Consider the following 12,760-nt stretch of genomic DNA (forward strand, 5'->3'; position numbering starts at 1 on the left):
AATGTACTGCTCCAGTAACTCTTTGTAGTACAGAGTTGAGGGGTTTGACGCCAGCGACGCTGCGAGCGGTGCTGGGAGTTATCATCTACAGGCGCCAAATTTAACAGGTGTGGAATTCGACAAAAATGTGAATTCTTCCGACTTGGCATTTTAGCTTGAGGCCTGTAAGTTGAAGTGCACAATGGACAATTTGCACACACAAATGCGGGCTGCATCGCTTTGTTTTTTACTTTTTTTTTTCTGGCTGCAATATGGATGCCCCTTCTAAGTTAAAACTGTGTAGATACGGGATCCTTCACAGCTGTTTGCTCTGCACGATTCTGCGTGCGCGTCTTCTCGCTGGCATAAAAAATAATGATAGGCGTAATTTTGTCGTGGTGCTGAAAGTGGCGCATTGAACGCGAAATTGCGGCCATGATCACTTTCTTACGTACGACCTTGCATCAGCGTTGAAAAGCAGCTGGTGCTTTATACTTTTTATCAGTTTTGCATAATCCGCTGAACCTGCACGTAGTGGTGAGCTCCGCATTAGTATCGACCACGGCGTTTTTGCGTCTCTCCCACACCGAAATGAGGCCGCCGCGGACAGGATTCGATACCGTGACCTTGAACTCAGTCAATCCACTGCAGCGAGTCCGTGCCCAAGGGTGGTGCTGGCCCAAGGGGGCGGCGAGGGCAAAAGCGATGAGAGGCTGTGTTACGTGTGAAAAAAGGAGAACGAAAGAAACTTTCAAGATGAAAATTGTCCTGCACTTATTAATGCTGCGCCGTCGCCCTTATACATGGGGACAATGGGGCCCAGCGCTTTCGTACCGATTCGATGTGGCACATTGCAATCCCCACGCATAACCTAGCTGTTCTGTCGAGAACCGCATAACAGATGGCATTCCGCCTCAAGTTGGGCCTGCATGGAGCATTTGCCTAGACAATACGTAAACTCCGACGCTACGTCCTGAGTTGGTATAGTAGCGCTATGGTTTCCAACGTGGAGGCTTCCAACCTCCTCCTATCACACGGCCCACTGCGAGTTCTCCCTGCTTCTCTGGTTCCACGTGGAGTTTAGCTTTCGTTTTCGCAGCATGGAATGCTTGACAGTCGGTACCAAGGTGCCATTGTTTCACAGGGCCAAACGGGGGGAAAAGATATCGTAAAACAATTTCCCTTGACCAGAACGTGACCATCATCAAACCTCCGGTCTGGCGTAAGCATTCTCCACAAGAAAAGCCCGTCATGTGGTGAAGTTTTGTGGCCCTCATGTTCTTGAGCTGTGCGGCGAAGCCAACCAAAACGTGCACTCGCAAATCGTCGAAGCGAGTTATCTTTTACAGCACCCCGTATCGGCTTCTGCCCTTGTAGAAAAACGGAACTAAATACCCTGAACAGGCCTCTCTTCCTCCTCTGCGATACTGTTGCCACACGACCCGTTTTCTAGGCCCTGAAACCCATGCGGGTCGCGGAAGGCTGGGATACAAGTTGGCAAAGCTGACATATTGGGTTGGTGTACGCATGTTTGGCCACATGGTGGGCCCTCGGTGCGGGTGTAAAAGGCCGCCTATGTTGTCCTCGGTATACACAAGGCCAGGTAAAGTCAATTTGCATCCAGCGGTTACAATCGCGGCCACGTACCACAGTAACGAAGCAGCGGCTATAACGAAGAAATTGCGAGGTCCTTTCGACTTCGTTATAGCGAAGTTCAACTGTAATTGTGCCTGGTCGTGCCACGGCCGACATTACTGAATTTTCTAGAGCGAATAAAATGAATAAAGATATAATTACTACAGCTAACTGCTTTTCTCAGAATGTAGCGTTATACAGGCGTGGTAGCCGTCGGTATTCGGCCGGACAAATCTTTACAGCCTTGGTACCATGGCCAGAAGCATGTTGTGTAAAGACGGAAGTGTATTCCGTTCCGCTGACGAGGGTTGCCACATATGTTGGACAAACGTACAAACGTTCAAATGACAGATTAAATTAGCATCAGTGTACAAGACTCAAAAACAGCTTTCGGGCCATGCATATGTTCACTACATATAAACTCATAAGTGCGCTAACTAAAAAAATACTAGCAGTAGCAGCTTTGGAAATAAAAAGCACGGTATACGACAATATGATCGGGCTGCCCAAACTAAAGCCAAGCTGTTGCAATGGCTTCTATAAAAACCGTCTTCTCTTCATAGAGAAGCGGCGACAAAACAAAAAGAAATGGTCTGTTGATTCTTGTTCATCACGGAATGTGTAGACGGGAGAAAGCACCAAACCAGACCTGTGAAATTTAAAGGTGGGATCAGGCAGCGCAGCCTGGTTGGAGAGACCTGAAGCTGCCGTGAATGACATGATTTCCTGCTCAACGAATACCTGAGATGCAGGAAACCATCAGATCTTAAACGAGATCCAGTTGTCATAATTAACAAAATACTTCTACTAAACCTCGCTGCTGTGATCTACACTGTAGCCGGGAAGATAGGTAGCACGGAGCCACTGAGGGACGCCTTTGCCAGGCTATCAGCAACTTCACTGACTGTCACACTGCTATGAACTCGTACCCATATCATATGTAAAAGGCTCAAATGTGGAGGGAGTAATAGGAAGGCGTTTAGGATTGTAGAATCCATAGCCGAAGCAAGGGATAAGCACAAAGAAAAAGTGTCTGTAATGACAGCCACTGCAGAGGAAGATGGGTCTAGTTTGCGAGGAGCAAGCATCGCCGCCAGAAACTCCGCTTGGAAAATTGGGGTGAAATCTGGAAGGCGCACAGAAAAAGACCAATCTAGAAGTGGGCAATATATTTCCACCCCTGCCTTTTCAACACATTTTGAGGCGTTGCAATCGTTATGCTAATAGGTAGGCTTTGTGAATGGCCTTCTAATAATCCATTTAAAATGCGGAGTGATAAATGCTTAGCATTTTTGGGCGAAAATGTTATCATAGACAATTTTCACGGAAGATCCACTCTTTTGAGCGGGAAGTATGTTAGACATGAGTACATTTAAAGGTTCAAGTAAATTTTGTACCAGTACTATCTGCGGGGTATGAAATCTAGACCAGTGGACTCCAAAAAAAATGGCCTGACTTAGCTTATGGTTAAGCCTAGGATGCGAAGCATGTTTGCGGTCTGGCGAGCCGCCCTCTCCCTGGCCGACATCTCGCTGCTCAACTGACTCAACGAGTGCGTCGCCTTTTGCGTGACGTCTGTATCTCCTAGCGGTAGGAGCGGGAGTTAGGCCGCCGGCGGAGGCTGCGCGTCCGCAAGCGAGCGCACGAGGCCCCATCTTTCACAGCTGTTGTGACGTCATATATCACGTGGTGCGCCGGTGAACGTCAAGTGGTAGCTACGCGGCCGTGCGCGGCGCAGCAAGGAAGAGCTCGGTTGTGCGAGTAATATGCTTCGCATAAAAAGGAGGTGGCTTGCAACCATAGAGTTTCTTACTATTACCTAGAGGGAAAGCTGGCGGCGCTGCACTTCAGCCACCATGGACGCTCAAAGCATCATGGGGCGGTGGGCTACTTGTTGCAGGACAGTCGCATTTTTTCAGGAACACGGAGTGGCACTACTGAGCTGTTTCATTCCAAAAAGCATTTAAGTGCAAAGTTTGAAAAAAAAAGAGATGACTAGCTTTCCTATTGGCCAAGTGATGAACACTAAAAAACTAATATTTCGTAATTAACAGGTGCACTTTTAAAAGTAAATATGTTTTCAAAAAAAAAATTTGTTGCCTAGATACTTTAAGAGGTTTTTAATGGCATTTCGGAAGAGTAAAACCTTTTATTGGCGTCATGTGTCGTCGCGTTTTCACTACTATGGCTTTTGCACACTGCGTTCGCGCCAATGTCGTCTGCGCACACGCGAACAGCGTTTTTGGAATGAAACATCTGAGTAATGACACTCCGTGTTCCTGAAAAACTACGACTGTCCCGCAACAAGTAGCTCACCCCCCCCCCCCCCCCCCCCCCCCCCCCCCCATGATGCTTTGAGCGTCCATGGTGGCCAACGTTTCTAGATAAAGACAGTTGGAAAACTCTCTGCGGGTATGCGGCCCCTTTCTGTCGCCGATTTCATCTCAAAGAGATGCGAGCGCCATCTCTTGGGTGGTGTGAGTACCGCGTTTGTTTTCTATGGCCTCCGTGACCAGCTCGAGCATCGGTACGTTAACACCTCGCTTGATCTCAGAGGCCACGATTTCTCTTCACCGCCACGGCGCCCATTGACTGCGCTTGGTCACTGTTTGCTGCGCGAATGATTAGCGTTAGTTCGCGCCTCGCATCGTCTGCGCCGGGGGCAGCTGCTTCTAGCCGCGCTCATCTATGAATTGCGAAGTCCGTGTGCGCTCCACGTCTCGGGTACGTGAGGGCAGGATGCTCGAGGTTGAGCTTTTGGCTGTAAATATCGGAGAAAACTGGAAGCCCTTCTTTCCGCGGTTTAGAGAAACATGACGTACCGCTTGTCTCCTCGTAGTTTATGTTGATAATATTCCTCGGGTGGGTAATATTCCTTAAATACGTTGTTTTTTTTAACGGACGCGAGCTATCTCCTTCCGACGCTCCTCAAGCTGGGAGTAGCAGACGACGCGCTCATCCTAAAGCGACCGCAGCGACACCGCCTAGACGGCGATCGCGTGGGGCCGCTCTGCTCCCTGGCTCGCCGGCGCAGTTTCCCAACTGTCTTTATCTAGAAACGTTGATGGTGGCTGGAGTGCAGCGCCGCCAGCTTTCCCTCTAGGTAACAGTAAGAAACTCTATGCCATGCAAACTCCCATAGACGGGTTGCCAGCTTTCCCTCTAGGCAATAGTAAGAAACTCTATGCTTGCAACAAAAAACGGACAAGGAGAGATGGAAACTTGATACGCCCAGTCGTCCGTTGTGTGTGTGTGTGTGCGTAAGTGCCGCGCTGATGCACGTCCCATCAACGTTACTCTGCAGGCACAGGAAGGCTGAGGAAGGCGCAGTGCGGTCGATATCAGAAATAAGGAATGACCTTTGAAGTGGTACAATAAAATCTTTCTACTTGAGCTCATTTAGTTATTTCTACCAAGCTTCTCAACCGGTGAACCATACTTATGCACTTCAAATTGGCCGCTTTTCAATCGCTGAAGCAGGTGCTGCTTTCTGGCGGCATTAATACGAAACGCCAACATTGGTGTGAGCGAGAATAAAAAATAATACGTCGGATGAATAACAATAAAACTTAAACAATATTTTAAGTATTATTTAACTACTTTTTGAGCAGAACAAAGGCCAAAAATGTTAATAAAGAATCATTACTTTTTAGATTTGGTACATAATGGCGCTACAAACTCACTTCGAATACTCTAACTTCGAAGGGCGAAACACCTTTAGCATTTGTCTAGCGCTGCATTGTCGCTTCAAGGGCTACAGACGTTTAATAGTACGTCTATGAGCCCGCAATCTGTGCGCGGCGCTTCTGAAAACAGGTATGGCAGCCTTTCTCAGCCTTTGTACGTTCCGTCGGTAAAAAGTAGAAATACGAACAAGAGGCGAGTGGAGAAGAGAGAGAGCGAACGCGGAGGAGAATACTGTTGTCGCTGCCGACACGCCGCTCAGTGGCAAAGGCACCACCGCACCACTTCAGGAAAGGTGTGCAACAGGTTCGCGGAGCGTCTGATTGTCTCCGCCGGTCGTTGCTTCTTTTCTGGCTCTTGGATTCTTGGCCGCTTCTCGGAGCAAGCGCCCGAAGTCATGCCAGAAGAAGCGTTGACGGCTCCGCAGCTTCTGCTGCTGCCGCTGCCTTGAGCTTGGATTTCGCCGCTCGGCCCGTGCAGGGAGATAGCCCGTCCGAGGAGGCGTTGTCGCATTCTTGCCGGGGTTCTGCCCGGGGGAATCTGCTTTTCGGTGCCAACACCATCGCCGCCGCGCCAAGATCCTGTTTTTAGCCGGAGCCGGCGAGTGACCAACCCGCCGTGAGCGCGACCGTGTTTCGCCATGAGGTGCTGTTTCGGAGAAAAGCCCAAGACCTTCCACTGCAAGGTGGTCCTCCTGGACGAAACCGAGCTCATCCAGGAGATCCAGGTACGTCTTTTCTTGTGCCACGCGCGTCACGCTTGCAGACATCGCCCCCAATATTACTGACGCGATGTGGACCTGTCAAACTTGTGTTAAGATTGAGACTTCTTCAATGCTGAACTTGAAATGCTGCGTCGCAATTTTGGGGGATGCAAATCCATCGGCATACTTCTGGGAGATGGACATATAACGCCGTTCTAATAAGCCGCTTACAGAAACTTTGTGATACTGTAATATCGAGAAGCAGACGCTTGTGTATTTTGTTGTCAAAATAGTCACCGTGACATTTCTTAATCTATATACAAATATAGTCATCAGCCTCAGTTATATACTGTGTGGTACGAACCATGGGTCTCGGCACGTTTTGCGATCAGCGATGCGAAAGCCGAAACAACGCTTCGTTCTTGGCTTCCTGCGCATCTATCGACCTATTGAATGACAGTGGGGATGGTTACTAAGATCATTTCGAGAATTAGCGCAGGCAGCCGTCAGAAGTTGACACGCCATGATGACAGAGGTGTGGGCGCAACGGCGTAAGGCAAAACAACAACAAAAACAAGAAACTAACGGATATTATCAGCGGCGTGATATCTACTGGCAGCACGTGCGTTTCTTGGCACTCGAGATGGTCTATGGACTGTGGAGGTTTAACGTCCCAAAGCGACTTAGGCTATGAGGGACGCCGTAGTGAAGGGCTCCGGAAATTTCGACCGCCTGAGGTTCTTTAACGTGCACTGACGTCGCACAGTACACGGGCCTCTAGAATTTCGCCTCCATCGAAATTCGACCGCGATGTCACGTCGCCGCTGCCCTCTCAGCACCCGTCACGACGGCGCCATACTTCTCAGATACATTTTTTTTTTCTCGCGCTTAGCTCTAATCACGCGTGATCCATGTGGCGCGCCCATTGTCCATACTGTTTGCTGCTCGAGCGTCGCTGTAATCGTCACCTCCTTCGCGCGCGCCCCCTGCCCCACGCTCCAGCCTCCTTGATCGAAGGTGCAAATTGCGCATTATAGATGCAGGATACGGTGAGCGATAAATCATCGGTGCTTTACTGCGCTATAGACAGGTTCGCGCGCTCCGTTGTGCGGCGAAGAAAGGTCTTCCAGCTCGCTCTGGTCGAGCTCGCCTTTCAGACGAGGCGCCTGAGCACCGCCGCCTACGGCTGGGCGTCTTCCTTTGTTTCTGGTAAATTACCTCGAAGAGCACATTGCTAGTATTCTCGGAAATGGTGTTCAATACAGTATAACTTAGAACGACGGAAGGCTGGGCAAGTTAGCGGTTATTATTAATCATAGTGAGAGAAGAACGTGGGTGACGTACACTAAAGTGAGCTGTACAATTTGGCAAATATAAATTACGGAATAGTGAAACAATAAGCACGGTGTACAAGCAGGCAGCATGAGTTCTTTCGTATGTGTGCATGCAATGTCTCCAGTTACCGAGGTTATCTTTTGCATATAGAGAAATGATGAGAGTTTATTTTTATAATACGGGATAGGCTTGCGTAAAACAGGGAAAATTTAGCGGTATAGTTTCGCTTTTGAAGGCAGTAAAGCGAAGGTAAAGGCACAACTAAGGAAAGTCGACGGGCTGTACAAGTGTTTGGCTCGGAAGCTCAGCTCGAAGATGCGACGTAGAAGGCCAGTATTGCACGGTGTGTGTGTGTGTGTGTGTGTGTGTGTGTGCGTGCGTGCGTGTGTGTGTGTGTGTGTGTGTGTGTGTGTGTGTGTGTGTGTGTGTGTGTGTGTGTGTGTGTGTGTGTGTGTGTGTGTGTGTGTGTGTGTGTGTGTGCGTGTGCGTGTGTGTCATACTTCACGGTACGTATAGCCTCGATATTCTTCGCACCATTTTAGTAAAAGTTAGAGCAGCGTATCGACAAGTTCATCAAGTAAAGAATACAGAGGTGCAGCAAGAGTGCAGAAATTAACGGCGGTACATTCCCGCCTGCTGGCACTGAGATTGGTTTATGGTTTATGGGTGTTTTTAACGTCCCAAATCAACTTAGGCTATGAGAGACGCCGCAGTGAAGGGCTCCGGAAATTTCGACCGTCTGGGGTTCTTTAACGTGCACTGACATCGCACAGTACACGGGCCTCTAGAATTTCGCCTCCATTGAAATTCGACCGCCACGCCGGGATCGAACCCGCGTCTTTCGGGTCAGCAGCCGAGTACCATAACCCCTGAGCCATCGCGGCGGCTGCTGGAACTTAGAGGTAGCCGTCTAAGATAGGCATTTTACTATACCGGGCGCAATCATTTGACATTTGTCGGTATCACATGCAAGTGTGTGCTTTCTCTGAAGGCGTGAGCCTGCGTATAACACGGATATACCATGAAACAAGTCTGCGCGAAGCTTGCGGCAAAACACCCGTCGCGAGATCCAGACAGTGTTCCCCAAGTATATTCGCTACCACCTTCAGAAATATAGACCGCCGGGTTCATTTGGGTTTGGACTCTCAGGGACGCCACTTAAAACAAATGTTTTTGTCTCCTAATCGCCGTACACACGGCGTAAGATAAACCCATCGGGTGTTTCATTTTGGCATGTCTTCCTGTTTCGAAATTTGAACCGACAGTTTTCACCGTTATACCTTCGAGTGGGACACCTTTGTGGAGTGTCCTGTATCTTACACATGCCGAATCGTCTCGAGGCATCTGGTTGTATCCCATACACCCACTACAAGCCTGTCCTGCTCAGCTTAAAGGCGAGTCTCTAATGCAGGCAGCTGTAGCTTCATCGAGTGGACTCGGATATGTACTGCGGTCACGAAGCGGGCTTTGTATACCTCCGCGACTGGGGTACACGCGCTTGTCCGAGAACTACAAGTGGCCCCAGCTAATTCCAGACCTTTCGCATCCTCAATCACTGAAGAAGCGTCGCTTTTGTTCGTAAAGTACTCACAAATCGCCAGTAACAAGAAGAAACAAACATATGTGAAACTTTAATTGGTAGGTACTGTTGTTTGATGTCGAGACTGATTCTCTATGACTGCGCAAATGCGTGGCGTCATAGCTTTCAAAGCTGCCTGTCATGCCATATTTTCCGAACAGCCGTCAGCACTAGAAATTTAGTCAGTGGAGGCCAGTTCCACCTGAAGAGAAGAAGATTTACCTAAATATGCGCACACTACACATCGTATAATCGATTCACATTGAGAGCTCATTAACAAGAAAGTAATTAGATACTGTCATAATACTCTCAAAAACTGTTGTCGTGCTGTCGAAGCCTTCATCTTCGGGTGGAGGACCAGTGTAAACCAGCGCAATTTGTCACTCGCACAAATCCTCTTCCGTAATACCAAACGGCAGGTAGTCAATTTTTTACTAATTTATTACTTGAAGTGCTCACCTGTGCCTCAGACAAGCTACTGTACGCACCCTTGGATTGACCGCATAGCGATAAATTTAAACTCTTAAAAATCTACCGTACGAACGCGGGGTTCTTTTTTAGATTGATATGTTTCTTTCGCCCAATTTCGCCACCGAATTCTGACTTTAAGCATAGTTTTTAGCAAAGTCGCTGTGCGGTCATGGCGTCTTCCTTTCCTTGCTCTTGTAGTTGAAAGGTTGGGATAGTCTATGCGCTAAAATTGCGGTGTATCGAACAGGACCTAACGACCGCTGGGAGTGCAGCATGATATGCGTTATTTACACGCCGTCTTGGTGCACCGTGTAGCCAGACCCATACTTATGGAAATTACAGCTGTGTCTCGAGCCTCTTCTCCTCTTCTTTTTCACCCTTCCAAGCGCCAAGGACGCATTTAAAGCCTCAAAACGTTGTTTTGCAAGAAGGAGGACACAACGGCGAAGGAAGTAATGGCAGTCACTAGTAGTCTGCATTTGCAACCATTGTCGTCGACTGGTTTGCATCGTTTATCTGCTCCATCAGACAAGAGAATTGATACGTGTGCGTTCGTTAATTAACGGAAGGCGAGATTTTCCCGCTGTCTGCGGCCTTTGTCTTCTATCATAGTATTAGGTTAGCGTGCTTTGTGCTTTTCTTCTGCAACTTTTTTTTTGTTTTTGGCTTGCCAGTTGCTTCGTTTCGAATGAAACTGGCTAAAGCGCCGCTTCGTTTGTGTTGGCTTTTGCACCATCGAAGTGATGCGAGGCGATATTCCATGTGGCAGCTGTCTAGAAAAAAATCTTCTCTCGTTAATATAATTTTCATTTACTGCGTAGTTACGTGGTCGATGATCACATGTCTTAACTGGTTCCTGTACTGTCTATAGTGTAGGGTTATCACCCCGCGTTTTTCCTTCCACTAATAGGGCGCACGGTTCTCTGCGACGTTGCTGAAATTAATCAAAATGAAATCAACGCCTTGGATCGAAGAGATAGATGAATGAATGGTTGCTGATGAAGTAAGGTTCCTCAGTCGGGTACTTGGCGCTAACGAGGAAAGGGAAAAAAATGAATTTAAAAAAAGTATGAGCTCTGTGCAGTGTGTTGCGCTCGGCGTAGATATGAGCGACGAGCTGGCCGCTGTCGGGACACTTTTAACGCAAAGTAGGTCCTCCACTACGACTTCCCCGTTGGCTCATGCATGCGGCCGTTCGATTACGCCGGTGAGGTGGTGACTGCGAACGACTAATTTCCTTCAGCCTCGTTTATCAAGGAAACGAATGGTAATCCGCGCCCGCGGACCGCCGAACTTTGTGCCGAAAAAAAAAAAGAAACGTGTCCCCTTTCTGCGTGCTTTCCTTGTGCGTAGGCGACTCTCATACATCTTATTCCACAGTTCTAATTACGTTGTCAGAGTTACAGCACCCTGTACGCTTGGCTGACAAAAGCAGGAAGTATCTTCCGCCCATTGAGAAGTTTGGGAAGAAAACAAAAACGGTAACGCAGGGTACACACAGGCGACATTATAACTGGCAGAATAAGGCCTCCGCAGAGCCGCGAAGAAAACAAAGCGGAAAGGGAACGAGAGAAAAGTCGGGCGGCGACGACGCGTGTTTAGCTAGGTGACCGCGTCTTCCCGTCTGTCCGTCCCATGAAGTTGATTACACGCCCGGCGCGTTTCTACGCGTTGTAAGTGGCCGTAATGCGGGGAGCCCTGTTACCGGTTGCACACGCATGCATTGCGTGTGTCGGCCGGCTTCTTCTTCGCCGCCAGGCTTCCTGCGCAGAGGCAAACAAAGCGCACGCGGCGCCATTGATCTGTGCACACGCTGCACGAGCAGTGCACGGAATGGGGCCGCGCGCATCGGTCGAAGACGATGCAACGCGCCGCGCGGCCGAGCATTATGATGTCACGTCTGCGCGGCGTCCGCTTTATTCGCGGGGACGCTTTCTTCACGCCCCGAGGCGATGCCGGCGCGGAAACGCGCTCTTCAGTTGTGCTAGGGCAGCGCTCGCGCGGAGGTCGCCGATCGCGACCGACGTCCGTTCACGCGTCGTCCGTCTGCTGAGCATCCAGCATTGGCTGTGCTCCAGATATCTTAGTCGCCGTGCAGCAACTGCAGAACGTGGTGTACGTACTAATACAAACCGAGCCCTCTGTGCTTCTGCAAGAGCAACAAGCGGCGAAGCCGTGAAGGTCGTCCTTTCGGCGAGTTGTCCACTGCGGATGAGCCGGGGAGCCGAGTGGATGAGCCGAGGGGCCGAGTGGTCCCCGAGAACAGTCGAACAATACCGAAAAGTACCCGCTTCCCGTCGGCGCGGCATGCTGCGGCCATGGCTGCGGCCGAGGCTATTCGAAAATGCGGGCTTCCTTCGACTCTGCTTCCATGCTCCTTTGTTTACCGGGGTTGTCTGTGCGTTTCTTTCTCCTTGCTACGATTGTGGTTCCCGTGCGCCGCTCCAGGGCGCAATGTGTTAGCGTCTGCGACAGCCTGATGGGTTTTTCTTTGCGTTTATATTTCCGCTCCGTTTTTTTTTCGTTCTCCGCTGATGGTTGCGGCTATCCAGACGCTTGTCTCCGCTGCCCGCCTCGCGGCGGACTCGGCAGAACGTCACTGACGTCGTGGAGAACGGTGATTTTCTTCTCCGCTGTCGGTAAGCGAGAGGGGGCATCGGTCACTCCCCCTGCGGTAGCGCTCCGTCGTTTGCTGCCTGTTTTTTCTTCTTTCTCTTTATTGTTCCTTTTTGTCTTTTTCGAGCCGTTGGTCTCGCGACTGCTTTGCCCTTCAAGCATCGCAAAATGCCTCTTGCACTTCTGCTGCCTTTCTTTGCGTTTTCACGTGGCTGCAGCCATGCGGCAGCCAAACGGCCCGACTGGTTGGTCCCGCAGTGTCTGGTCACTGACACGCGCGGAACGAAAAGATTTCGCTCGCAAAAGTTGGCCTTCTGGTTGCCTGTCTGCGTCCGCCTGTGTTTGATGTGCGCTTACGTGTCCGTCTGTTTGAAATGCTGAAATAGGTCTGTTACCCGGACGATGATTTTGCAAAAGGCGACGGCGTTACGGCCACTGGTATTTCGCCGCCCTGACTTGTTTCACAGTTCAGATGGACGGAAAGAGCGGTTGCGTGCCGCACCGATGTTGCAATTGAATCGTTCTTTCCGTAGGGTACAACCGGGGTCACTGATGTAGCCCGTCGCATGGCGGCAGTTTCTATGGTTGGGTCGAAGCATCTTGTTCTGCGCATCCTCTTCTCGCGTGCTTGCCAAATGAGCTTGCCTTCGAAACAGTTGGACTCAATTCAAGGATGATGCGCGGTCGAGTGCAGCGATTAACCCCGCGTGACGTTGTGCATTAGTCGCAGTATCGGGCATTCTGAACTACAGCACAAG

The 12,760-nt window shown here is 49.8% G+C and overlaps 1 protein-coding gene across 4 annotated transcripts in view; it reads left to right on the plus strand.

Annotated features, from left to right (window-relative positions):
• The first annotated feature begins 5,440 nt into the window (after positions 1-5,440).
• LOC149341289 (band 4.1-like protein 4) overlaps positions 5,441-12,760 on the plus strand; it is a 91,388-nt gene continuing 84,068 nt past the window's right edge. For 2 of the 4 annotated variants that reach the window (XM_089543314.1, XM_089543315.1), the window contains exon 1: positions 5,441-6,025. In XM_089543314.1, coding sequence (XP_089399440.1) covers positions 5,939-6,025 — 87 coding nt within the window. In that variant the 5' untranslated portion in view covers positions 5,441-5,938. The remainder of the gene's footprint in view (positions 6,026-12,760) is intronic. The other 2 variants (XM_089543310.1, XM_089543311.1) reach the window with 1 other exon arrangement.

The sequence above is a fragment of the Amblyomma mixtum genome, chromosome 5, assembly GCF_055824585.1.
Source record: "Amblyomma mixtum isolate Tamu chromosome 5, ASM5582458v1, whole genome shotgun sequence".
Taxonomy (NCBI): Eukaryota; Metazoa; Arthropoda; class Arachnida; order Ixodida; family Ixodidae; genus Amblyomma; species Amblyomma mixtum.